Source organism: Eschrichtius robustus, chromosome 12 (assembly GCF_028021215.1).
Source record: "Eschrichtius robustus isolate mEscRob2 chromosome 12, mEscRob2.pri, whole genome shotgun sequence".
Classification (NCBI taxonomy): Eukaryota; Metazoa; Chordata; class Mammalia; order Artiodactyla; family Eschrichtiidae; genus Eschrichtius; species Eschrichtius robustus.
This window is the reverse complement of record NC_090835.1, coordinates 11,906,103-11,932,914: the sequence shown is the minus strand read 5'-3', so window position 1 is coordinate 11,932,914 and position 26,812 is coordinate 11,906,103. Positions and strand designations below refer to the sequence as shown.

The 26,812-nt window shown below is 40.2% G+C and overlaps 1 protein-coding gene across 2 annotated transcripts in view; it reads right to left on the bottom strand.

Annotated features, from left to right (window-relative positions):
• The window catches only part of SUMF1 (sulfatase modifying factor 1), a 109,396-nt gene extending 82,833 nt beyond the window's left edge, over positions 1 to 26,563 (bottom strand). For both annotated transcript variants that reach the window (XM_068557935.1, XM_068557936.1), the window contains exons 1-3: positions 26,281 to 26,563; positions 17,247 to 17,420; positions 13,998 to 14,072 (exon numbers count right to left, since the gene is read on the bottom strand). In XM_068557935.1, the coding sequence (XP_068414036.1) occupies positions 13,998 to 14,072; positions 17,247 to 17,420; positions 26,281 to 26,550 (519 nt within the window). In that variant the 5' untranslated portion in view covers positions 26,551 to 26,563. The remainder of the gene's footprint in view (positions 1 to 13,997; positions 14,073 to 17,246; positions 17,421 to 26,280) is intronic.
• Positions 26,564 to 26,812: the final 249 nt, after the last annotated feature.

Below are 26,812 nucleotides of genomic sequence, written 5' to 3'. Positions count from 1 at the left end.
TCAAATTGGCAAAAATTAAAGACAAAGAAAAATTATTGAAAGCAGCAAGGGAAAAACGACAAATAACATACAAGGGAACTCCCGTAAGGTTAACAGCTGACTTCTCAAGAGAAACTCTACAAGCCAGAAGGGAATGACATGATATACTTAAAGTGACGAAAGGGAAGAACCTACAACCAAGATTACTCGACCCGGCAAGGATCTCATTCAGATTCGATGGAGAAATCAAAAGCTTTACAAACAAGCAAAAGCTAAGAGAATTCAGCACCACCAAACCAGCTCTACAACAAATGCTAAAGGAACTTCTCTAAGTGGGAAACACAAGAGAAGAAAAGGACCTACAAAAACAAACCCAAAACAATTAAGAAAATGGTCATAGGAACATACATATCGATAATTACCTTAAACATGAATGGATTAAATGCTTCAACCAAAAGACACAGGCTTGCTGAATGGATACAAAAACAAGACCATATATATGCTGTCTACAAGAGACCCACTTCAGACCTAGGGACACATTCAGACTGAAAGTGAGGGGATGGAAAAAGATATTCCATGCAAATGGAAATCAAAAGAAAGCTGGAGTAGCAATACTCATATCAGATAAAATAGACTTGAAAATAAAGAATGTTACAAGAGACAAGGAAGGACACTACATAATGATCAAGGGATCAATCCAAGAAGAAGATATAACAATCATAAATATATATGCACCCAACATAGGAGCACCTCAATACATAAGGCAACTGCTAACAGCTGTAAAAGAGGAAATCGACAGTAACAAAATAATAGTGGGGAACATTAGGGGGATTAACCAAGGTGGCAGAGTAGAAGGACGTGCTCTCACTCCCTCTTGCGAGAGCACCAGAATCACAACTGGCTGCTGGACAATATTCGACAGGAAGACACTGGACTTCACCAAGGAGGATACCCCACGTCCAAGGACAGAGGAGAAGCCACAGTGAGACGGTAGGAGGGGCGCAATCAGAGTAAAATCAAATCCCGTAACTGCTGGGTGGGTGACTCACAGACTGGCAAGCACTTATACCACAGAAGTCCACCCACTGGAGTGAACGTTCTGAGCCCCACGTCAGGCTTCCCAACCTGGGGGTCCGGCAACGGGAGGAGGAATTCATAGAGAATCAGACTTTGAAGTCTAGTGGGAATTGATCGCAGGACTTCGACAGGACTGGGGGAAACAGAGACCCCACTCTTGGAGGGCGCACACAAAATACTGTGTGCATCGGGACCCAGGGGAAGGAGCAGTGACCCTGGGGGAGACTGAACCAGACATACCTGCTGGTGTTGGGGGGTCTCCTGCAGAGGCGGGGGCTGGCTCTGTTTCACCGTGGGGACAAGGACACTGGCAGCGGAGGTTCTGGGAAGTATTCGTTGGCGTGAGCCCTCCCAGAGTCTGCCATTAGCCCCACCAAAGAGCCCAGGTACGATCCAGTGTTGGGTTGCCTCGGCCAAAACAACCAACAGGGAGGGAACCCAGCCCCACCCATCAACAGTCAAGTGGATTAAAGTTTTACGGAGCTCTGACCACCACATTAACAGTCAGCTCTACCCACCTCCAGAGCCTCCCATCAAGCCTCTTAGATAGCCTCAACCACCAGAGGGCAGAAAGCAGAAGCAAGAAAAACTACAATCCTGCAGCCTGTGGAACAAAAACCACATTTACAGAAAGACAGACAAGATGAAAAGGCAGAGGGCTATATACCAGATGAAGGAACAAGAAAAAACCCCAGAAAAACAACTAAATGAAGTGGAGATAGGCAACCTTCCAGAAAAAGAATTCAGAATGATGATAGTGAAGATGATCCAGGACCTCAGAATAAGAATGGAGGCAAAGATTGAGAAGATGCAAGAAATGATTAACAAAGACCTAGAAGAATTAAAGAACAAACAAACGGAGATGACCAATACAATAACTGAAATGAAAACTACACTAGAAGGAATCAATAGCAGAATAACTGAGGCAGAAGAACGGATAAGTGACCTGGAAGACAGAATGGTGGAATTCACTGCTGCAGAACAGAATAAAGAAAAAAGAATGAAAAGTAATGAAGACAGCCTAAGAGACCTCTGGGACAACATTAAACGCAACAACATTCGCATTATAGGGGTCCCAGAAGGAGAAGAGAGAGAGAAAGGACCAGAGAAAATATTTGAAGAGATTATAGTCGAAAACTTCCCTAACATGGGAAAGGAAATAGCCACCCAAGTCCAGGAAGCACAGAGAGTCCCATACAGGATAAACCCAAGGAGAAGCACACCGAGACACATAGTAATCAAAGTGGCAAAAATTAAAGCCAAAGAAAAATTATTGAAAGCAGCAAGGGAAAAACGACAAATAACATACAAGGGAACTCCCATAAGGTTAACAGCTGATTTCTCAGCAGAAACTCTACAAGCCAGAAGGGAGTGGCATGATATACTTAAAGTGATGAAAGGGAAGAACCTATGACCAAGATTACTCTACCTGGCAAGGATCTCATTTAGATTTGATGGAGAAATCAAAAGCTTTACAAAAAAGCAAAAGCTAAGAGAATTCAGCACCACCAATCTAGCTCTACAACAAATGCTAAAGGAACTTCTCTAAGTGGGAAACACAAGAGAAGAAAAGGACCTACAAAAACAAACCCAAAACAATTAAGAAAATGGTAATAGGAACATACATGTCGATAATTACCTTAAACGTGAATGGATTAAATGCTCCAACCAAAAGACACAGGCTTGCTGAACGGATACAAAAACAAGACCCATATATATGCTGTCTACAAGAGACCCACTTTAGACCTAGGGACACATACAGACTGAAAGTGAGGGGATGGAAAAAGATATTCCATGCAAATGGAAATCAAAAGAAAGCTGGAGTAGCAATACTCATATCAGATAAAATAGACTTGAAAATAAAGAATGTTACAAGAGACAAGGAAGGACACTACATAATGATCAAGGGATCAATCCAAGAAGAAGATATAACAATTATAAATATATATGCACCCAACATAGGAGCACCTCAATACATAAGGCAACTGCTAACAGCTATAAAAGAGGAAATTGACAGTAACACAATAATAGTGGGGGACTTTAACACCTCACTTACACCAATGGACAGATCATCCAAAATGAAAATAAATAAGGAAACAGAAGCTTTAAATGACACAATAGACCAGATAGATTTAATTGATATTTATAGGACATTCCACCCAAAAACAGCAGATTACACTTTCTTCTCAAGTGCGCACAGAACATTCTCCAGGATAGGTCACATCTTGGGTCACAAATCAAGCCTCAGTAACTTTAAGAAAATTGAAATCATATCAAGCATCTTTTCTGACCACAACGCTATGAGATTAGAAATGAATTATAGGGGAAAAAAACGTAAAAAACACAAACACATGGAGGCTAAACAATACGTTACGAAATAACCAAGAGATCACTGAAGAAATCAAAGAGGAAATCAAAAAATACCTAGAGACAAATGACAATGAAAACACGACAATCCAAAACCTATGGGATGCAGCAAAAGCAGTTCTAAGAGGAAAGTTTATAGCTATACAAGCCTACCTCAAAAAGCAAGAAACATCTCAAATAAACCATCTAACCTTACACCTAAAGAAACTAGAGAAAGAAGGACAAACAAAACCCAAAGTTAGCACAAGGAAAGAAATCATACAGATCAGAGGAGAAATAAATGACACAGAAACAAAGAAAACAATAGCAAACATCAATAAAACTAAAAGCCGGTTCTTTGAGAAGATAAACAAAATTGATAAACCATTAGCCAGACTTATCAAGAAAAGGAGGGAGAGGACTCAAATCAATAAAATTAGAAATGAAAAAGGAGAAGTTACAACAGACACCGCAGAAATACAAAGCACCCTAAGAGACTACTACAAGCAACTCTATGCCAATAAAATAGACAATAAAATGGACAAATTCTTAGAAAGGTATAACCTTCCAAGACTGAACCAGGAAGAAATAGAAAATATGAACAGACCAATCACAAGTAATGAAATTGAAACTGGGATTAAAAGTCTTCCAACAAACAAAAGCCCAGGACCAGATAGCTTCACAGGTGAATTCTATCACACATTTAGGGAAGAGCTAACACCCATCCTTCTCAAACTCTTCCAAATAATTGCAGAGGAAGGAACACTCCCAAACTCATTCTATGAGGCCACCATCACCCTGATACCAAAACCAGACAAAGATACTACAAAAAAAGAAAATTACAGACCAATATCACTGATGAATATAGATGCAAAAATCCTCAACAAAATACTACCAAACAGAATCCAACAACACATTAAAAGGATCATACACCATGATCAAGTGGGATTTATCCCAGGGATGCAAGGATTCTTCAATATACGCAAATCAATCAATGTGATACACCATATTAGCAAACTGAAGAATAAAAACCATATGATCATCTCAATAGATGCAGAGAAAGCTTTTGACAAAATTCAACACCCATTTATGATAAAAACTCTCCAGAAAGTGGGCATAGAGGGAACCTACCTCAACATAATAAAGGCCATATACAACAAACCCACAGCAAAGATCATTCTCAATGGTGAAAAACTGAAAGCATTTCGTCTAAGATCAGGAACAAGACAAGGATGTCCACTCTCACCACTATTATTCAACATAGTTTTGGAAGTCCTAGCCTCGGCAATCAGAGAAGAAAAAGAAATAAAAGGAATACAAATTGGAAAAGAAGAAGTAAAACTGTCACTGTTTGCAGATGACATGATACTATACATAGAGAATCCTAAAGATGTCACTGGAAAACTACTAGAGCTAATCAATGAATTTGGTAAAGTTGCAGGATACAAAATTAATGCACAGAAATCTCTTGCATTCCTATACACTAATGATGCAAAATCTGAAAGAGAAATTAAGAAAACACTCCCATTTACCACTGCAACAAAAAGAATAAAATACCTAGGAATAAACCTACCTAGGGAGACAAAAGACCTGTATGCAGAAAACTATAAGACACTGATGAAAGAAATTAAAGATGATACCAACAGATGCAGAGATATACCATGTTCTTGGATTGGAAGAATCAATATTGTGAAAATGAAAATGACTATACTACCCAAAGCAATCTACAGATTCAATGCAATCCCTATCAAATCACCAATGGCATTTTTTACGGAACTAGAACAAATCATCTTAAAATTTGTATGGAGACACAAAAGACCCTGAATAGCCAAAGCAGTCCTGAAGGAAAAAAGCGGAGCTGGAGGAATCAGACTCCCTGACTTCAGACTATACTACAAAGCTACAGTAATCAAGACAGTATGGTACTGGCACAAAAACAGAAATATAGATTAATGGAACAAGATAGAAAGCTCAGAGATAAACGCACGCACCTATGGTCAACTAATCTATGACAAAGGAGGCAAGGATATACAATGGAGAAAAGACAGTCTCTTCAGTAAGTGGTGCTGGGAAAACTGGACAGCTACATGTAAAAGAATGAAATTAGAACACTCCCTAACACCATACACAAAAATAAACTCAAAATGGATTAGAGACCTAAATGTAAGACTGGACACTATAAAACTCTTAGAGGAAAACAGAGGAAGAACACTCGTTGACATAAATCACATCAAGATCTTTTTTGATCCACCTCCTAGAGTAATGGAAATAAAAACAAAAATAAACAAATGGGACCTAATGAAACTTCAAAGCTTTTGCACAGCAAAGGAAACCATAAACAAGACGAAAAGACAACCCTCAGAATGGGAGAAAATATTTGCAAACGAATCAACGGATAAAATCAAACGGATAATCTGCAAAATATGTAAACAGCTCATGCAGCTCAATATTGAAAAAACAAACAGCCCAGTCCAAAAATGGGCAGAAGACCTAAGCAGACATTTCTCCAAGGAAGACATACAGATGGCCAAGAAGCACATGAAAAGCTGCTCAACATCACGAATTATTAGAGAAATGCAAATCAAAACTACAATGAGGTATCACCTCACACCAGTTAGAATGGGCATCATCAGAAAATCTACAAATAACAAATGCTGGAGTTGGTGTGGAGAAAAGGGAACCCTCTTGCACCGTTGGTGGGAATGTAAACTCATACAGCCACTATGGAGGACAGTATGGAGGTGCCTTAAGAAACTAAAAATAGAATTACCATATGATCCAGCAATCCCACTACTGGGCATATACCCAGAGAAAACCACAATTCAAAAAGACACATGCACCCCAATGTTCATTGCAGCACTATTTACAATAGCCAGGTCATGGAAGCCACCTAAATGCCCATCGACAGACGAATGGATAAAGAAGATGTGGTACATATATACAATGGAATATTACTCAGCCATAAAAAGGAACAAAATTGGGTCATTTGTTGAGACGTGGATGGATCTAGAGACTGTCATACAGAGTGAAGTAAGTCAGAAAGAGAAAAACAAATATCGTATGTTAACACATATATGTGGAACCTAGAAAAATGGTACAGATGAACCGGTTTTCAGGCCAGAAATTGAGACACAGATGTAGAGAACAAACGTACGGACACCAAGGGGGGGAAGCTGCGGGGGGGTGAGAGTGGTGGTGTGATGAATTCGGCGATTGGGATTGACATGTATACACTGATGTGTATAAAACTGATGACTAATAAGAACCTGCTGTATAAAAAAAAAAGAAAAAGATAATTCTTTTCTCCCAAAAAAAAAAAAAAAAAGAATTACCCAGGGAATTCTCAGGTGGTCCAGTGGTTAGGACTCTGCACTTCCACTGCAGGGGGCACAGGTTCAATCCCTGGTCGGGGAGCTAAAATCCCACATGCCGCACGGCGTGGCGTAAAAAGTAAAAAATAAATTAAAAAAAAAAAAAAGAAGAATCCAGGTTTGTTTTAAAAACACCACTCCTCAGACCCAGGAAGCCCAATAAAACTCAAGCAGTAAAAATGAAAGAAGTCAACACCTAGACATACCATAGTGAAACTGTAGAATAACAAAGACAGGAGACAGTTTTAAAAGCAGGCAGAGCCCAATCACTTACAGGGGAAGTGCAATAGATGTTCCTGATGGCTGACTTCTGAATGGCAACAACAAAAGCCAGAAGACAGTGAAATAAGCCCTATGGTGTACTGACAGGAAATAACTGCCAACCTAAAATTTTTACTTGGTGAAAATATCTTTCAGTAATGAAGCAAAATAAAGATATTTTGAGACAATTACTAACAAAAACATTTACCAAAGGATGTCCTTTAGGCAGAAGAGACATTGTTTTTTTTACTCGAAAAAAGAAGAAAAAGAAGCAGCAGGCTTGGTAATTCTGAATCCTCACTGAAATCGGCTTTCAGTTGAAAATAACATCTCAGAATAGCCTCCTTTATGGAGGACACTTATTCAGGAATTTGCTTCCTTAAACTGTTAACAACTTTGAAAGTACCAAATTACAAACCACTAGATGATCATTGTTTCTCAGGCTCCCATCAAGAGGAACTGTTTTCTCCCACCCCACAGCCATTCCTCTGTCAAAGATTTAAGAGATATATTAATGACACAAGTAAAAAAAATGAAACATACTTTTTAGAAATTAAATATTTTAAATACCATCCTTTTCAACAGTAAGTTTTCTAGGGTAAAATACCCCAAAACAAACAAAAACAACAACACAACAACCTTAATCCTTTCTAGGATTTGATATCTATAGCTTTTAAGACACTGTTTCAAATTCAGCATCCAAATAATAATCACGAATAAGAAAATTCCAGCATGCACATGTACTCTATTTTTAACCATTAAATTCACAGTTTATCTTTACAAGCAAACCCTGAGAGCCAGATCAGTGTTTTGCCTCAAAACTGTATACATTAAAAAACAAACAAACCAAAGAGGATAGCAGCATCAGAATAGTTTTTGAATCTCTCCAAATCTACGTATAAAACAAGACAGAGCAACTAGATAACCACTGGGTAACAACACCAAAAACCCAAGAACAACATGCAGAGCCTATCTATGTGACAGGGTACCTTCATCAAAGCCAGAATACAAGTAGGTGAGGAAAAACTGCCAATAGCCATACAACCTGCATGGTGCCTATGGCTGCGCAGGAGAAAGCAGAAGAAACGGCAAGTCATCAGAGATGTGACGAGGAAAATCCCACAGTAGCCAATGGGTATCACTGGAAAGCAGAGAATTACAGTGTGAGAAAGCATTGAAAACGGGAAGGAATTCTGCCCACTTTGCTGGTGAGTGTATGTAAGGGGCCCGCAGTGAGAGAGTATAAAGGCCTTAGAACAGTCTTGCCCTATGAATTCTTTACACTGACCTGCCAGGGTTCCCTTCCAGAACACAGACCCTCACCAAGGAGAAACCTCAGAGAATGAAATCAAACTCCAGAAAACAAGGGACAAGAGAGAAAAGGAGAAGGATTGGAGGGGAAGAGATGCCGGCAATCTGAGGAAGCAGGAGGCCTTTTTTTTTTTTTTTTTTTTTTTTTTTTTGGCCGCAGGGCATGTGGGATCTTAGTTCCCCAACCAGAGATCGAACTTGTGCCCCCTGCAGTGGAAGCACGGAGTCTTAACCACTGGACAACCAGGGAAGTCCCAGGAGGCCATATTTTTGAAGCCTACATGAGTACAACTGAAGAAAGAGTTCTGTGAAGTTACGGAAGCTACCCTGGGCCATGTCTCCTTTTAAAGGTTAAGTCATGCTCAAAATAAGCCTGCAACAGGCCATTTCAAAATGAGGTCAGTGGAATTAAGAAAATGATTCATGAGAGAATAAAATAAATCAGAATCAGCAAACTCAGATGAGGTAGAGAAGTCAAGAAACAACTAAAACAAAAGAAAAAGTCAGTTCAGAAATGAACACAAGAATACTTAAGAAACAAAGAAGATGAAAAGGAAGAATTTAATTAAAAAAAGAGATAGAAATGATTCAAAAGAAAGTGATAAACACTGAAAATGAATCTTACAAACAGATATATTAAGAATTCCTAAAGAAGAAAAAAAAGTAAAGGCACAGAAAAAAAATAGCAAAAACTTTAAGAAAAATTTCCTGAAATTAGAAAAAAAATTTTTGAAGCTACATATTGAAAGAACACACCCCATACCTGAGAATACTGACCCATAAAGGAACACCAAGATATATTCTGGTAAAATCACTAGATACTGAAGAAAAAGAAAAAAAAAAATCCTTGGGTACCTAGGCAGAAACAACAAGCAGCTTTCAAGGGAAAGAAAATTTGACTATCATCAGACTTTCAACAGTAATGCCTAGTCCAAGAGAAAACAAAATAACATATATAAGATACTCAAGAAAAACAAAAGTGAACCAGATTTCATATACAGCAAAATTGACTTTAAAGTCTAACGGGCAATGACAAACTGTCAACAATATGCAAAAACTAGGCAATACTGTCCCCAAGACCATTTCCTTAAGAATCTAGTAGAGAAAAAGCTTCATTAATCCAAATGACTAGAGAGACACTGAACACAGAAAGCATTAAACATATAGTTACTTGTGGAAGTGAGTACTCTATATAATAGACACATGCTCTAAAAAAAAAAAAAAAAAAAAAAATAGACACATGCTCTGATAAAACAGAAATAGTACAACAATTTTAAAACTGGGAGAGAAACAGGAAAAGCAAATGTAAAAGCTATTTTTTTTTTTGACCTGGTCTCAGTAATTCCATTGATGATGGTAGCATTAGTCTTGTTATTTTGAGACTGCCATGTATAAGAGCTGGGATAAAATAAATGAGTAATTATGGGTTATTCTGATTCTATCATCCCCTGTGTCCTTGAGAACCAGGATTCTTGATGTGGAAGGAAGGAGATACATGTAATACAAAAACAGGCTAAGTTATAAACCTTAACCTAGAAACATCACTATGAACTCATAGAGCATTTTATCATAGCTCTGCCCACTGAAGAGGCCTAGAAACAATGACCAACCTTAGGCAATGAGCACACCTAGAACCTTAGACAGGGTCCTGCAATACTATTTTCTACTAAAAGGTGCTAGTGTTTCTTAAATAAATGGCTGATTCCAGGCCAGGGGGTCATTATAGAAAGCAAGGAAGCACTGAAAGACGACTAGGGTTACTTCAAAAGGACTCAGGACAGTTTCCTGAGGCTCGGGGTGGGAATGAGGAGGGACTGACTGCAAATGGGCACACGGTTCCTTTTGGGCTGGTGGATATGTTCTGCACGGGGATGGTGGTGAAGGCTGCACGACTCTATAAATACACCAGAAAAAGTTGAATAAATTGTACACTTAAATGGTGAATTCTGTGGGATAATAAATACCTCGATAAAGCTGTTTTAAAAAGAGAAGAAAAAAAGAACTCACAAGAACTTAAAGAGGCACTCAATACCCCAAAATAGGAAAATTTGACATTCAAAAGGTATCATGATCCCAAGTGAATAAAACCCATAAAATATTTTTAAATCCATAGGTTCATGAAGATAATTTATTAATCTGGTGATTATACAAATCTACATTTGTGATAAAATTGCATACATCTAAATACACACATACAAATGAATACGTATAAAACTGCTAAAACCAGACAAAGGTAAGTGGGTTGTGTCAATTGTCAATTTCCTGGTTGTAAAGCTGTACTATAATTATACAAGATGTTATCACTGAAGGAAACCGGGGGAAAGGTGCACAGGATCTCTGTATTATTTCTTACAACTGCATGTAATTTACAATATTCTTTAAATGTTTAATTTTTAAAAAAAGAAACCTAATTGGTCACTTTAAAAAAAAAAAAGAAAATAGCAGATGAGGGAACCATCTCTTTACAAAAGTATCTCAATTAATAAATGAAAAAAAACCTATTAGATTATGAGACTCTTCCCACTCCCAGTGAATTAATGGATCTAGGCACTGAGCACCAACAGCAGGTGACATCACAAAAAGAGGGAGAAGCAGACATTAGGTGCCTCGTAGTGAAAGAACACGTCACTATCTGAGGTCTTGCCATAGGGTCCAAACATGAGTCTGATCAGGCCTGGCGATCCAGCTACCAACTTGCAGGACAGAGAGGACAGGTGAGCTGTACTGTGACAGTGCAGGCAGCAAAATTCAGACTGTGGGAAAGCCTACCGCTAAAACAACCTGGATTCTTCCACAGATGAATTGTTAGGGAAAAAAAGGGGGGGCAAGGGCCAGGGGCTGGGGAGGAGCAGAGTAATGGAAGGGAAATCCATAGATTAAAAGAGTCTTAAAAGACACACATTTCCTTTAAATAGACAAGAATAAACATTGGTAGTCTTGGGATGCACACCCGGCAATATTACTATAAAGAAATGCAGGGAAGCATCTACTTCAAAAATCAAGACAGTGGTTACTTCAGGGACAGAGGGGGTGGTGATGAGGATGTGGCTCATGGATGGGGTCGCTGGGCAGGGAGCAAAATCCTAATTCTTGACTTAAGGGAAGGTTACGATCATGTTTGTTTTAAAATAACACAGTAAAGCTACACATTTGCTTTGCGCGATGTTCTGTATTTGACTTTTCTTTTACAATAAAAAGGCTTTTTCTAATAAGGAAAAGTTATATCACTGGTATTACCTGTCATAACAGAACACTTATGACATTTAAAATAATTACATTTATTTTAAATAATTATATGAAACATTTAAAATAATTACACGATAGTAAACATCTAAAACAACTATGTGAAAGTAAGCAATCTTATAAAATAACCACATTTAAAATGTACCTACAGATGAACCTATTTGCAAACCAGAAATAGAGACACGGATTTAGGGAACAAACATATGGACACCAAGGGGGGAAAGGGAGGGTGGGATGAATTGGGAGATTGGGATTGACATATACACACTACTATGTATAAAACAGATAACTAATGATAACCTACTGTATGGCACAGGGAGCTCTACTCAATGCTGTGTGGAGATCTAAACAGGAAGGAAATCCAAAAAAGAGGGGATATATGTATACATATAGCTGATTCACTTTGCTGTACAGCAGAAACTAACACAACATTGTAAGGCAACCATACTCCAATAAAAATTTTTAAAGTAAATAAATAAATAAAATGTACACAAACATAAACCATATTATTAAATTCCAGCCAGCCACTGAAGCCTGAGGAAGGTTCTGAGGCCTATTTTCTGTGTTAAAAAGGAGATTAACAAGTGCCGCTGAGTGTTAGTGACAGGTCAGCGCTCAAATGAGACTTTCTTCTCAACTTAATCAGGTCTTGAAAAAGCCCTGAGACAATGTGATTCAGGATTATCTTACGTTTGGCCATGTACCACCTTAAGTCATCTGCTTCACTTAAAGTCACCTCGTGGACCATCTCCTATCCTACACTTCTGGCAACACTGGGTTAAAAACAGGTCTGGTGCATTAGGGTATGCCAGGACCTAAAAACAAAAACTTAGTTCTCTCAGATCACCAACAGATTCATTTCACTTGTTCCAACCCTTTCTAAACACGCTTAAAAGGTTTGCTTTTCCATTATGAGCATTTAAGCGAGAGACCAACACTACGACCCAGTAAGAGCTGCTTATCCTCATCCTAGTTACCAGCACACACACTTCACTATGGACTTAAGAGGGCACCGTCAGAGCCTAGTAATAATCTGCCTCTGCCTTTATGCCTAATGTGCTCAGAGGTTCTCAAGTGACAGGAGGCCTTGTCTCGGAAAGCACAAATTACAAAAATAAGTGCAAAGGCCCTCCCCCAGCTGAACTCCCCATCATAAAACAAGGCACCACATCCTGAGCTACTGGCTCATCAACACTAAGCCAATCTGACCTCAAAGCCCTTTAAAAAAAGGGGGGGGGGTATCAGATTATATAATAGACTTATAATATAAACTTGTAGCAAGCAAAGAAAGCTCTGAAATTCAGATGGAATTCAGTCATGTTTTTAAAACATTTTTCTAAAATACATACATAAAAGTGGCCTGATTCTCCTATAAATGACTGGAGAGCAAATCTGCTTTTACCTCATCTTTTTCCCCCCCAAGTTTTGCCAAGAGTTTGAAGAGAAAGCAAACCCGAGCCAGGAATGTTTAATTTTTCTGGCACTGCTGCTCACAAGAGAGAATAGTGACCCCAACACATAAAGATGAGATTCGGGCAGGAGTTGAAAGGGAACTTGTATAACAAAGGAAGATTAGTGCTGAATTCCTGTCTTCGATGTCTGTATCTTAATCAGCCTCCCTTGGGTCAGCTGACCCCGTTTCCTTTCCTCTCTTACCACCTCCTGCTTCTTCTGTGTCCTCAGCCATCCTTGTTTTGTGAACCCTCAGCTTCCCAGCTTACCCACACTCCTTTCCTTGTAATTTTGCTTTCTCATGAGACATGTGAGTAAACAAATTCTCAAATATAAACAAACCTACTAAAATGTCTGGAACAGAAATCCCAAGTTCCACTCACCACACAGGGGCTTATGGAGACCTAGTCCATTCTCCATGATTTCCCTGGACCCCTTTATGAGAGAAGGTACACCCTGGATGGTAAGGACCAGGTCCTGGGTTCAATTTCCTGTGTACATCCACAGCAAAGGGCCCCTTTCATAACTACTACTCTGATCAAGTGAATTCAGGAATGTTTAAATAGGAAGCTCTCTCTCCATACCAGAACCTGATGAGACCAAGACTTTAAGAATAGAAGTAAAAAACATGCACACTGAACCCTCCATTCTAGAAATAGCTACGAGCAAAAGAAACCCAGAAGTGTCTAAAGCCCAGCTGAGCTCCACTTATACTCAGGTGCACAAGACAGAAGTTCAAGTCAGACCCAACACTTCAGATACTGTCCCAGGTTCGTGCCATTTTCCTCAAGATAAGGTGCCCTGGTTCCATAGGCCTGTTCCACGGGCAAATCTATAGCAGGAAAATGGTGAAGCGTTTTGGGGGGGCGGGGGGGGGGCTGGTAGTTTGGATTTTTCACCCAAGACCTTTCCAGTGAGCAATAGAGAAATATGAGATCCTGTTTAAACATTACTTACTGCCTGTTGGATATCAGACTTCACTTGCTCACTCAACATGCCTTCAAAGACAAAGGAGTCACCAAACTTCTCAGCCTAAAGGAAAGGAAGGAAATAAAAATCCAGAAAAGGTTGTAGTAACATATTTCACATGTGCCATTTTCTCTGTACGCTACTAAAGTGGTTCTTCTTGTCCAAATGAACTTAAATTTGTCTTATAACCTCCCAAAGGATTCAGAAATGACCTAAAAGCATCTGGCTTCCTGTTAAAACAGGTTACTGTCACTTACAGAGACCATTTTTATTTAAGGCTCATTTAGCTGATAAGAATGCAGACTGTAAGAGATTAGCTATTGAGACTGTGATTGTTTCTGTTGATGGAAACACATCTCCCCAAGTATTACGAATGACTTTGGAAAATAACAGGATTCTTTACATGTCAGATTACGTAATCAACATTTGTCCTTTGTTCTGCTCCTGGAACCTAGCTAAAAGAAGTAAATGGCACTGTTTGTTGATATTCTGACACACTCCACTAAGGTGTCCACTGTGCTTATACATCTCAAGTGGCCAATTCAAGCACCAGACGGAATTTTATTTTAATCATTTTTATTTACCATTACTGTCTCAAGTCCATATCTACCCGGTTTTCTTCGTTGCATATGACCCCAGTTCTGGAAACACCCAATGTAGTCTCTTGGTCTCCATGATTCTACTCTTCTAGTTTTCTTCCTCCACTTCAGACTCCTCCTTCTCATCTCCTGAAATACACGGGCTCTTCTTCTTGCCCCTAAGACACTGTTGCTCCCCAGCGCTCTGCCCTGGCTCTCTGCTCTTCTTACTCCACACCAGTGGCCCTCAGGCTTTGTGCAGTTGAGATCACCTGGCCAGCTTGTTATAGCTACACAGCACTGCTCCCCAAGCCCAGAGGCTCTGATTCTGTAGGTCTGGGGTGAGGCCAAGGAACCTGCCCGTGTGAACATATAAGCTGGTGATTCTAATACAGGTGGTCTAAGAGATCACACTATGAGATACACGGACTTGCTGCTGGACAAACTCTTGAAATCCCATGATTTTAACCACCGCCGGCATTTCAAATGATGCTCATATCTCCACCTCCAGTCCTCTCCTCTCCTCACCACATGATATCAACTGCCTACTAGATCCCTGTATTTCCAGCCTTATGAGCACCTCAAACTCCTTTTCCTGATTAGAGCTCATCATCTGTTCTCCACCCCAGCTCTTATTTCTGTATTCCCTTGTGGCATCACCATGCCTGAGAACCCAGACCATTCCTTCACTCAACAACATGCACCAAACACCTATCAGATGCCTGGCTTTGGGCTAAATGACAGAGATACAAGGTCAATATTACAGAGGCACGGTCTCTATCCTTAGAGCACTCACATATGGGGCCACAAACAAAAGTCAAGTCAAACAAAGAAAGGAAGAATATAATTACAACTTTACTTGACCTTGTAAGGCAGAGTGTATAGAGAGAAGCCTCCTTTTGATAGGGTGGGCAGAGGAAGCTTCCCTGAGAGGGATATTTAAGCTGAGATGACTCGAGAATGAGAAGGAGCCAGCCATGCAAAAGGGGGACAGGCAACGGGGTCAGGAAATTCCAAGCAGGGGGAAAGTATGGGCTGCACCCCCAAGATGGGAAAGAGTGTCAAGTCTGCAAAGAATAGAAACAAGAACAGCAGGGCTAGAACATGGTGAGCAAGGGAAATGTGATATAAAATGAAGTTGGAAAAATGGAAGAAAAGAAACGTGAATGCCATAATAATATGAAGTATTTTATCCAAAGCAGGGGTTTTAACCCTTTTCGTGCCCTGGACCCCTTTGGCAGTATGGTGAAGCTTAAGGACCTCCTTCCCAGAATGAAATGTTTAAGTGTATAAAATAAAATCAGTACAATTACAAAGAAAACTAGTTATATCAAAATATTAGTAAAACAAATTTGTGCTATAGTAACATATACATATATGTGTGTATATCTATCTATACATTAAATAAAAATATGTATAAATAATACATTAAATAAGATCTAGTGGCAGGTCTCATAATTATCATTTCTAAAGTGAGGATGAATACAAACAACAACAATAATGGGATACAAAATGTCTGTGATTTCTATTGGTGATAAAGTCATAGGCACTACTGTCACTACTGTGGTATGTTGTCTATTCCTAACTGAAGGAAATGCTGAACTTCAGTTAGAGGGTAATAGAAATCCAGATGCAATATTTCCTCATCCATGCTCCTAGATGCCCTACACTCTGCTTATTCTATTTAGTCTTGATGGGAACCCTAGTCTAAGGGAAGCTTCTTGCCTTAGAAGCCCACTTCTAACTTCATCAGACTACTGAGGAACTTGACCTGAGAGTATCCTCGTGAAACAAAAAGAACAGCAACTTCTTACTACAAATAGGTACAAAAAGACAACTACTTTGTATATTTTAAGAAATTCCAAAGAAATGCAAAACCAAATTTGGATGTTGTTTTGCTTTCAGCATTCGCTCTGAATTTTTTTTTTAAAGAAAGGAAGATGTTCTGGCCCGGAAAAAAACAAAAACAAGGACAGGGACTCCACAAACTGAAGGCAAGGGTAGGGTAGAGTCCTTTGGTAAGAAAAAAATAGGAAACCTACACAACAAGGATATTTTACACACTCACAGAAACTTTCATAAACGAGAAAGCCTCTCTCTTCCTATTCCCGTTTAGGACAAACATCCACTTTCAGAACCTTGCTCTGTGATTCAGTGACCACAGGATAAAGCCTGGAACTGCCAAAGGAAAGCTTATGAGTCGTCAGGCACTGGAATAAAACCACAAAAATGAAAAGCTGCACTTCTGCATCTATTACTTATGAATTATGCAATGCTTCTGGAACATCCAAACTATAATTTTCTGAGAGGGAAAAGTGGCCTTACTTTACATGCTATCATCTCAAAAAGCCTGAGAGGGCAGTGATGCTCTCTGGCAGATGAAAGCACTGACACACTAGAGCATAATGGTTAAGAAGACAGGTCCTGGGGTCACACTGGCCAGGCTTGAATCCCAGCTCCGCCGCTAACCAGCTGTGGGACTCAGGGCAAATCACTTTGCTAATCCCCAGTTTGCCACCTGAAAAATAACCTGCCTCACTGGGTTGCTATGAGAACAAAAATTACGTGAAATATACATAAAGTGCCTATCACAGCACTGGGCACATAGGAAAAAGCGGTCAACTGATAAAGTTCTTCCTCCCCATCCCAACCCCATTACCTCGGTCAAATAGCCAGTTGAGTTCACAAACTTCTCAAATTCAGCATTACTGACTTCATAGGCATCCATGTAAAAGGCATCAAGAGCAACTCTCCTCGCAGGTGCTTCCCCATCCTGCTTTATCTGAGGATCGTCTGTGCCCATTGTAAACACTCCGGCAGGGATGGGGACCATCTGCAGCAAAAGGGGAAACACGGGAAGTCAGGCCGTCACTGCCGGAGTGAACCTGGGTCAAGTGTAGAGTGCCAGCACGCAGTAAGCACCCAACAGCGAGCCAACCTCCGCCACAAAAGCCACTGTGAAATGAGTAAAATCATGGCATATGCCAATGAATGATTAGTCACAAAAAGAAGTGAAAATTCTTTAGGGTAGTAATCTCTTTAGGAAAAACGCTACATAATACACACCTGCACACGCCATGGAAACAGGTCTGGAGCAACAGTCACCAAGCTGCTAATGGCTGCAGTGCAGAGGCAGGGAGAATATTCCACTTCTTTATATATTTGTGCATTTTTGTCCTTTATTATGTCCATATTTCTTTTGAATTATTTTTAAAAGCAAATATAAAAATGCCAAATACAATTTTTTTTTTTTTTTTTTTTTTTTTGGCCACGTGGCATGTGGGATCTTAGTTCCCCGACCAGGGAAACCCGCGCCCCCTGCAGTGGAAGCACAGTCTTAACCACTGGACCACCAGGGAAGTCCCCATATATAATATATTTTAAAACCCACTGAGTGAATCTAGGTTCCCAATGATAATGGAAAAGACTTAAATCACTGAAATGGAAAATCTAAAAGGTTTACTAAAGGACCATGTCTTGTCCTTATTTAATACCTTATTAAAACTCTAATTGTTCCTATCTACTGTTTCACATAACCTCTAAACACCAAGAGGGCAGCAACTGAGGCTGCTCTGCTCACGTTTTCCTAGCACTAAACATAAGATCTGAGGATCACACCGAAAATTTTCAGTTAAGAAACACAGGTCCATCCTCAGCATCACTGGGGAAATCCCAACATTACAGCGGTCATCCAGTTTTACTGGGTATCCTAAATATACATCCCTCTCTCCTCTCCCCTTTCTTTTCCTCGGTTAATGCTGTAGCCTCACAATTGTCTCCTTGCCTCCAGTCTCATCCCTTCCTCTCTAAGCCATCAACCTCTCCTCAACCTTCCTTCCTCCATCAACCTTCCTTTCAATCATTCATACAACAAGTATTTAAGCCCCTGCTGAACTTTCCAAAACATCTGTCCTCTGTATCCCACACAATTTATTGAAGCTCTGCTTGGAACAGAAAAAGACTGGAAACAACCTAAATATTTTTCAATATTGGAATGATTAACTAAATTGTGGGCCACCCAGAAAATGGAAAATTAGGCAGCCATAAGAAAAGGAAAAGAAGGAAAACAACAGGAAAAAAAAGACACTTTAATATACTGATATGGAGAGATCTCACCACGATAAAGAGGAAAGTGAACAAAGCAAGGTGCACCCTAGAAAGCATGGTGTGTTATCATTTGCGTGAAAAGGGAGTTGGGCGGGAGAACATAGATTCACATATTTTTTTGGATTTGCTTACATTTGCAGAACACGGCTCTGGGAAGATATTCAAGAAACTCATGCAGTGGTTGTCGAGGGGAAGGTTATTACGTAAGTGGAAAATTTTTCACTATACACCCTTCTATAGAATTTTTAAAAAATTTTAAAACCATGTAACGTACTCTATTCAAAAAAACAAACAATGAAGTGTCAATCTGATTATACCACTTTCCTACTTAAATTCTTCAGGGATCCCCATCACCTGTGAGGGTAAAATATCTCAGCATCAGAGCCTAATCTCTCCCCATCTCTCTCACCCTGTACTCCACCTGCACTTCATCTCTTGTGATGTGAATAACATCAGTGCTCAAGGATCACCTCCTACAGAAGAAGGCCTTTCCTGCCTGCATTTCCCTCTGCTGGCTGGGCATATCCCCCTCATTTGGGATCCTCTGATAAACACCTCTCTAAACAACTGGCACACACTGTACATACTTTAATGGCTTGTTTTTACCTGCGCTAGATCCCAGCCTCCTTGGGGACCAGAAATAAAGTTTTCACTTCTATATCCCCAGCTCCTAGTATGCTGCATAATTCATGGAAGGAAGGAAAGAAGGAAGGAAGGAAGTGGGGGGGATGGATGGATGAAGAAACTTCATTGACTGAAAGAGAGACATCACGGATACAATGAAAAATGTATCATTTGAATTATTCCTAATTATAAAAATGCTCTGTCTTTTATAACACCATCCCAGACATGGATAGCTTGTCTGCATCACAGTGAAACTTGTTTAAGAGACTCTGCTCAAAGACTGAACTAGGTTCACACATTATTCTCATTATTCTCCAAGCATCTGGGACACAAGAGTCCTCAGTCGAGATGAGAAGTCAGAATTTTAAGCAGCTCTGCAAAGAAGCAGAAAAATAGAAGCCTGCAGACGAAAACTTAACATGATTATTAAAATGATCTAATAAAAGGTTTCATGTTTCCTAAAGGACTTAAAGAAAAAAAAAAAAGCTTTCCAGCAGCAGACAAGTAGGTCCTTTTCTGAGAACGGTTGTTCATCCCAAGGTGCAAACACAAGGCCTACAGGAAACTGTGCCCATTGTACCCAATGAAGTTTTACAATTATCTCAGTTTTTCATCCCACTCTCCCTCAAGGTGAGCAGCAACAATGCTAATACAATCACAACTTCCACTGTGGACTCCTGGCCTAATTTTTTTTTCTTTCATTAACCATCAGAGATAGCCAGCAATGAATAAGCCAAGTTTCCATTCTGGAGCCTATAGATAAAAATAGCCTGCATGGCTCTGACTGGATCATAATTCCCAATTTACACTAATGAAGTGAAGTCTCTGTCCTACAAATGTAAAATGTCGTTCTAGTGAAATCCAGAGCATCAGGTCTCACACTCCTAAACCAAACACAAAGAACCATTTTGATCAAGTCTTCATGAAGGTCCAGATTCAAACAATCCATTCCTCCTTGGAGGTAAGTTAAAACCCCTTCTGCCACATCAGTTTCTGCCACTGCCAAGCAAGCCAAAAGGACAGGTGAAGTCAAAGCAACTCTCTTATCACTAGGACCATATTTGGGCTACACACTCTGGCCAGGTGCAGTGGACATCTATGATTTTTGCCCACCTGGCACCCATTCCCTCCTGTTCTTGTAAAGGCAAGTGACATCTCTTTGAAAACCACTTCTTCGACTAAGTACACGTCTCAGGCGGAGCTGGATAACGCTGCCCCACGCCCCCTACTCCCCCCCCCCCCCCCCGACACACACACCCCGCCCCGGCCCCATGACTCAGGCCTAGCCAATTACCACATTCTTTTGACCACAGAGATGTAATCAGGGATAGGCCCACGACCCAATCAAAGTTAATCTCAGAACTTTTGCTGGAGCGATGAGGGAAAGAAAACTCTCTTTCTCTTCCAGCTCTTTGATCATTAGGAGAAGGAATACTACCTAAAAATGAAGCCAACATAGAAGAAAGAGGAGCTGCCAAGAGAGAGCCAAAAAGAGGGATCTGGAGATGCTGCCTGAGGCCCTGCATCCAGCTGTGTCTGGGGCCATATCTGCACTTGAACTTCCCAGCCATGAGTGCCCATAAATGTCCCTACCCACACTTCTTTATCAGCCTACTAAGCTAGTTTTAAGAATCTTTTCTTTCACTTGCTTCTGTGGGACTTTTGTTTTACACACAAAAATGAAATAAGTTTATAGGCAACTCTTTTGTGTAGCACTTCTCCTTTTTCCTTCCTTCCTCTCCTCAAACGTAAGTAAAAAGCTCAAGGCTCTGGAGAAAGCTGGGTGAATAACAAGAGGAGCAATCTCCCTGGATCTGCCCACAAACTGCTGCCTTATCTATCTACACAGGGCTTACCTACCTATATCATCCTGTCACTCTGCTGATACTAATCATGGATGAAATGGCATTAAAGTTCCTTCAAGCCCTGGGATTTCATGATTCTATTCAGCCTCAGTTGTCACATCTGTAAAGTGGGGCATAATATCTCACAGGATCCTGGGGAGGATGAGATACAGCAAAAAGACTGCTTTCCAAAGGTTTCTTTAAAAAGTATCTCATACCCTTAATTCCCCTGGCAGTTTCTCAATATTGTATCCAACAAAAAAAGGTAGAAGATCATTCCAGAAATTGTTACACAATGCCTAAATGTGTAAAGCGCTTGGAGGACACAAACATTAAAAGAGGCCTAAAAAGTTGCTTCCCCGGTAGAAAGAGATATCAATGACACAAGTAACACTACTTGACAGAAAATATACAAGTTTCCATCAGACATTGACAAAATGCTATGAGGATTTAGAGGACAGAAACACTACTTCTTCCTGGAGGAAAGGGGTCATAGAAGAGATGGTATTCAATTGTGTCTTGACACCTGGGTAAGCATTACCCGATCAAACCATCCTCAGACCGGAAATTGACGGACTTTACCCACATATACAGAGATACCACATACAATTTTATTGTCTCATGATCTTCAATGCCTTTTCAAACAACTCTTTTAAAAGATACATGGAGATTAAAACATTTTGATACCTTTTTATAAAATAATAAGCTGCACAGAACATTGTTAGAATAGTTTTCTCAATGAGCATTGTATATTTTTTAACCAGAGGGAAGTTAAGTAAAATTTGAAAATATCTATATTGTTTCCCAGACAATTCTTACTGCCATAACTTTCTAGTGAAACCTAAATTCCTTGAGGGTAAAGCCCAGTGCTATTTACTTCTCTGTAAATAGCACTTGCCAAGTGTTCATTAAATTGATCAAAATATTTTTTAAAAAAGACTCACACCTAAAAAGTGTTACATTAAAAAGGGTGAAAATGTCACCCCCAGAAACCTTAAACTACTTACATATCCCAGAACACACCACGCACTTGTACAATGCTTTGTTTGTACCCATGCTATTCTCCTTCCTGCAATGTCCTTCAATCTGCCCTTCCATCCCCAACTCCTGAAAATGTCTCCTCCAAGGCCTAGCCTAATGTGGCCTTTTCTTTGAGCACTTCCTGACTTGTCCAGGAAAAAAGAATCCTTTCTTCCTCTCCAAGTACTTTGTACATACTCCTACTATAGGACTGTCACTATAGAAAAATGATGCTTGCATATAACTGTGATTATGTGTGTGTGTGTGTGTGAGAGACAGAGAGAGACGAGAGAGAGAGACAGAGAGAGAGAGAGAGAGGTCTACCAACAAGTCAATGCCTTGAGGGTAGGGCATAGGTCTTTCTTTTCTTTAAGCCCAGAACACAGGACAGAGTCTTATATAATACGTGTGCCAAATAAGTATTTATTGAATTAAACTAAATAAACAGAAAACAAAAATAGATTCAGTACAACCTCAATCCAAATCCCAGCAAGTTATTTGATCGGTATCAACCATACGATACTCAAGTTTATACGGAGAGGCAAAAGACCCAGAAGAACCAACACAACATTGATGAGAAAAACAAAGTTGGAGGAAAGACACTATGCAACTTACTATAGAACTACAGTAGCCAAGACATGTATTGGTTAAAGAACACCCAAACAGATTAATGGAACAGCGGAGAGAGACCAGAAATAGACTTCCATAAATATAATCAAATGATCTTTGACAAAGGAGCAAAGACAATACAATGAAGCTAAGGCAGTCTCTTCAACAAATGCTGGTACAACTGGACATCCACGTGCAAAAAAAAAAAAAAAGAATCTAGACAGAGACCACTCTTCAAAAGACAATGTCAAGAGATTGAGAAGATAAGCAACAGACTGGGAGAAAATAGTTGCTGATGACACATCTGATAAAGGACTGTTATCCAAAATAAACAACTCTTAAAACTCAACAATAAGAAAACAAACAATACAATTAAAAATGGGCCAAGGACCTTCCAAAGAAGATATACAGGTGGCACAGATGCTCAGCATGTCAACCAAAAAATGCAAAATTAAAACAAGATACCATTACATTCCTTAGAATGGCCAAAATCTGAAACACTGACGACACCAAATGCTGACAAGGGTGTGGAGCAACAGGAATTCTCATGCGTTGCTAGTAGGAATGCACAACGGTACAGCCACTTTGGAAGACAGTTGGGTGATTTCTTACAAAACTAAGCATACTCTTGCTATATGATCCAATAATCACATTTCTTGGTATTTACCCAAAGGTGTTGAAAATTTTATGTCCACACAAAAAACCTACACCCAGATTTTTATAGCAGCTTTATTCATAATTGCCAAAACTCAGAAACAAGCAAGATGCCTTTCAGTAGGTGAATGGATAAACTGTGGTACATCCAGACAATACATTATTATTCAGCACTAAAAAGAAATGAACTATCAAGCTATGAAAAGACACAGAGGAAACTTAAATGAATATTACTAAGTGAAAGAAGCCAATCTGAAGAGCCTACATACTGTATCATTCCAAATATAAGACATTCTGGAAAAGGCAAAACTGATGGAGACAGTAAAAAGATCAGTGGTTGCCACTGGGGAGCAGGGAGAGGGATGAAGAGGCAGAGCACAGAAGATTCTTAGGGCAATAAAAGTATTCTGTATGATACTATAGTGATGGACATATGTCGCTGTACATTCGTCCAAACCTATAAAATGTCCAACACCAACAGTGAACCCTAATGTAAATTACAGTTGACTCCTGAACAACATGGATTTGAACTGCGAGGGTCAACTTATATGTAGATTTTTTCAATAGATACATACTTCAGTACTACATGACCTGCACTTTGTTAGATCCTGGAATGCAGAACCACAGGTATGGAGGGCCAACTGTAAAGTTATACAAGGATTTTTGACCGCGCAGGGGGCCAGTGCCCCTAACCCACATGTTTTTCAAGGGTCAACTGTATAGACTTTGGGTGATTATGACAGTGATTATGATAGTCGGTGTAGGTTTATCAATTGTAACAAATGTACCACTGTGGTGGAGGATGTTGATAATGGGCAAGGCTATGCCTGTGTTGGGGCAGGAGGTATATGGGAAATCTCTTTACCTTCCTCTCAATTTTGTTGTGAACCTAACACTGCTCAAAAAAATAATCCTTTTATTTAAAAAAAGAAAGAGAAAATTAAGAAGATAAAGGGTTATCACTACGACCATGTATCTCACATCATACTGGACTTCCTGAATTCAGAATAAATGACTAAGTGTCAGAATTAGACCAAAGGCATCTGCACATGAACTAAAACATCTGAAACCAAGGAAAACAGAGCGACAAAGAACAGCCTCCGATGAAGTCCTTTGTCTTGATAAGAAGTCTACTTCAGGTTCAAGCATTAAGTTTAAGAGTCCTTGAAGGCTTGTGAGCTGGGTTCTCAACAACTGCTAGTTTACTAATAACTTGGGGTGCTGCCACACATTATAGAAACTGAGCGCAAGGGAAGATAAACATAAAATAAATGCACATATACAAAATATAAATTAATTAATTATATATTTTTCCTTTTATAAAATGAATGCAAGATATGGCCAAAGATGAGCCATACAATACTCAGTCCGGACGTGAAACCACTCTAAAGGGATGAAAAATGTATATCTTATAATGATACGTACATCCCATTCTGGAATCAATAGGACACTGGAGTATTTAAAATGAGGAGTGTTCAGTACTGGCCAGAAGGTTCTCGGCAAAAGTTTGACACAGACCAATGTACATGCAAATAAGACAGCGCCCCTGTTAGTTACAAAGCAGATAAACAGAGGGCTTTCCCTGCAGGAGGAGGGAGAAATTGATTATCAATTACCATTCAAGTTATAGAGGAATTAAAATCAAGTATGGCCAACACACACTACAACTGTAACCAAGGCTCCCCACCACACAAAAGATAAACACTAATAATGCAGGGCATCCTCTGAGGAACAACAGGAAAAATTTTAAAGGCCAGTAATTATACAGGATGGAGAAACAATGAGAAGTCCAGCTACCAACCTCCTAACACTCTATACCCAAGTCCAAAATTATGGTCCTGACTCCCCTCCCTCTCACAACCTAGCTGGGGAGAGACACCAACAGACAAGTATCTTCAGTAATGGTTATGTTAGAGCAAACAGGTACAACTGCGGCAGCATATGGAAATACTGAAGGGGAAGGAAGGAAAGAGGTCAGGTAAGGCCTGCAGGAGGATGTTACCTCTCACCTAAGTCCTGAAAATTGGTCAGAATTAACCCACAGGAAAAAAAAAAACTGGGACGGAAAAAGCTGGAAAGGGTGTACTAGTATTCAAGCAGAAGAACTTCTTTGGGAGTCAACAGATCTAAGTCGTTTTCACAACCATACCAATATGCAAAATACCTGGAAGATGGTAAGAACTACGGAACAGTTATTTTTTTTTGTTTTTTGTTTTAATTAAGAACTAAGTAATAGTTATTATTAATGTTATTATTTACACATCCTAGCACATAAAACATTCAGGCACTGTGCAAGGTATAGATAAACGATAGTAATAAAACAACTACTGTTTACTTAGTCTTTCCCATGTACTAAAGTGCTAGGAATAGCAGAATAAATAAGACAAGTCCTTGTCCTCAAGAAACAGAGTCTACTGTCAGAGACTACTGATAAGTAAACAACAAGGTTAGAGACACTGACACCCAGTGTCCTGATTCCTTCACAATTAATGAAAGGAACGCAGGACTTAAACCCACATCTATCTGACTTAAAATTCTGAGAACCTCATTAAGAAGACAGGGTGCAAGAACGAGGAAGCAGGAGATAAGAGGTAAGAAAAGGAGAGACAACTGTTCTCAAACCAAACTCCCTAATGCTCAGCATTACGCAGAGCCCCAAGACCCAGCCGTTTCGGAGGGCGGAAGAACTTCTCATCAAACTGGATCTGCAAGTGCGCGATTTGGCAATGTGATTATAATCTTCACTTGCCTTTCTCCAACCCCTTGCCTTACCCATCCCAACCCTGTCGAGGAACCCGGCGACGCCCACCCGTCGTTAGGGAACCAAGAGAGCACCTTGGTGGGCGGGAATGGCCGCTCTCCGGATACCGAGCCCAGGGCGTTCGCCTCCCGCGAGTATCGGTGCGCGGCCGCCGAGCTGCCATGGGCCCCGGTCCGCTGGGGAGTGCCACAACCGCACGAGCCCGCGAGGGACGCCGCGCCCGCCTCGGCCTCGGCCTCTTCGCCCCCCGCCGCCCGGCCCAGCAGCAAGAGCAGAGGCAAAGAGAGACCGAGACCGAGCCCTGCGCCTCGCCCTCGAGCCGGCCCTAGCGCGGGCGCAGCCATCTTGTCCCACGAGCCATGTGACCCTTTGGGTCACGTGGCCCCGCCCTCCTTAAAGGGGCCAAGCCCTAGGCTGACTTCAGTGTCCCTAAGAGTTGCCCTCTTTTCCCCTCTCTCCAAGTACCTCTCCTTTAGAGCCTTCCTCCTTGGCTCTCCTGACGTGAAAACAACAAAACCCAAAAAGTCTTGGCCTTCCGCAGCCTGTGCGCCCCATTATTATTTTTAGGTTGAAAAAATTATAATCGAGTTTATTGAGCATTTGTTA